The following is a 1,045-nucleotide window of genomic DNA, read 5'->3' as shown; positions in this document are numbered from 1 at the left end:
CCTGCTCCATGACAGGCGAGCAGGCCGGCACGGAGGCCTGGATGTGGCCCACCACGACGCCAATGGCCACACGGCAGAGCTCGTGGCTCAGGCCGGTGTTCCTCCGCACGAGCTCCATCAGCTCTGCCCCGATGGTCCTGGGCACGGCGGGCTCAGCCACCGCCTTCTCCTCTGTGGCCCCCAGGTTCAGTGCCCCCAGGGCCTCCAGCTCATCAAGGGCCGGGGCTGGGGCTGTCTCCACCACTGCCGCCGCTGCCTCCTCCTCTGTAGGGGGCTCCGGGTTTGGCACCTTGCAGGGAGGGGGCTGAGCTTGGGACACAGCGGTAAGCGCGCCGCGGCGGGGCACAGGTGGGGGCGTGGGTGAGCAGCTGGGGCCCAGCTCGGATGAGCTGGAGCCGGTGTAGAGCGTGTCAAGGGAGGTGCTGCTGACAGAGCCACCGCTGGACACAGAACTGCCCCCGGAGGGCGTGGTGTTGCGGCCACCTGTGGGCAGAGAGGGGATGCTGTGCTGGGGCAGCCCCCCGGGGACCCCTATCCCCCCAAGCCCAGAGCCCCCAGCCGTCTAACCCCTGCCCTGTCTTCACCCCTAAGCCTGGAGCCCCCAGTTTTCTGACATAGGCAGAGCAACCGTTCTAAGCACAGGGTGCCCCATCCCCCAACTCCCCCATCCCCGCCTTCTCACCACTCCCCAAGACCATTAGGGCGTCACGGTCTCGGCGCTTCACAGGCGGGGGTGGCGTGGTAGGAGCTGCTCGGCGAGACTGTGGCGGGATCTGGAGGACAGAAGTGGGATCTGAGGGCAGACTGCCATTTGGGGTGCGGCCTGAGCTTGGCAGGGCAGGACCAAGGCTCCAGGCGGCACTGCTGACCGGGGTGGACGCTTGGAGCCTCCAGACAAAGCCTTAAGCCCCCCGCCATCTCCCTTGCCCAGGCTGCTCTCACCATGTACCTGGTAGAGGCCTCCGTCTGCCCCGAGATACTCAGAACTGGGCAGGCTGTGCTGCCTCTCGAACCCAGCTCGACACATGCCATTGGGCTGCCTGGT

At 67.4% G+C, this 1,045-nt stretch overlaps 1 protein-coding gene across 1 annotated transcript in view; it reads right to left on the bottom strand.

Moving 5' to 3' along the window:
- NCKIPSD (NCK interacting protein with SH3 domain) overlaps nt 1-1,045 on the bottom strand; it is a gene marked incomplete at its 5' end in the record, with an annotated part of 12,621 nt that overhangs the window by 8,397 nt on the left and 3,179 nt on the right. The window contains 3 exons of the mRNA XM_010851965.1: nt 6-483; nt 683-773; nt 950-1,044. Of these exons, the coding sequence (XP_010850267.1) occupies nt 6-483; nt 683-773; nt 950-1,044 (664 nt within the window). The remainder of the gene's footprint in view (nt 1-5; nt 484-682; nt 774-949; nt 1,045) is intronic.

This window comes from Bison bison, unplaced genomic scaffold (assembly GCF_000754665.1).
Source record: "Bison bison bison isolate TAMUID 2011002044 unplaced genomic scaffold, Bison_UMD1.0 scf7180017864304, whole genome shotgun sequence".
NCBI lineage: Eukaryota > Metazoa > Chordata > Mammalia > Artiodactyla > Bovidae > Bison > Bison bison.
The sequence above is the reverse complement of the archived record's forward strand: the minus strand, read 5'-3'. Positions and strand labels throughout refer to the sequence as shown.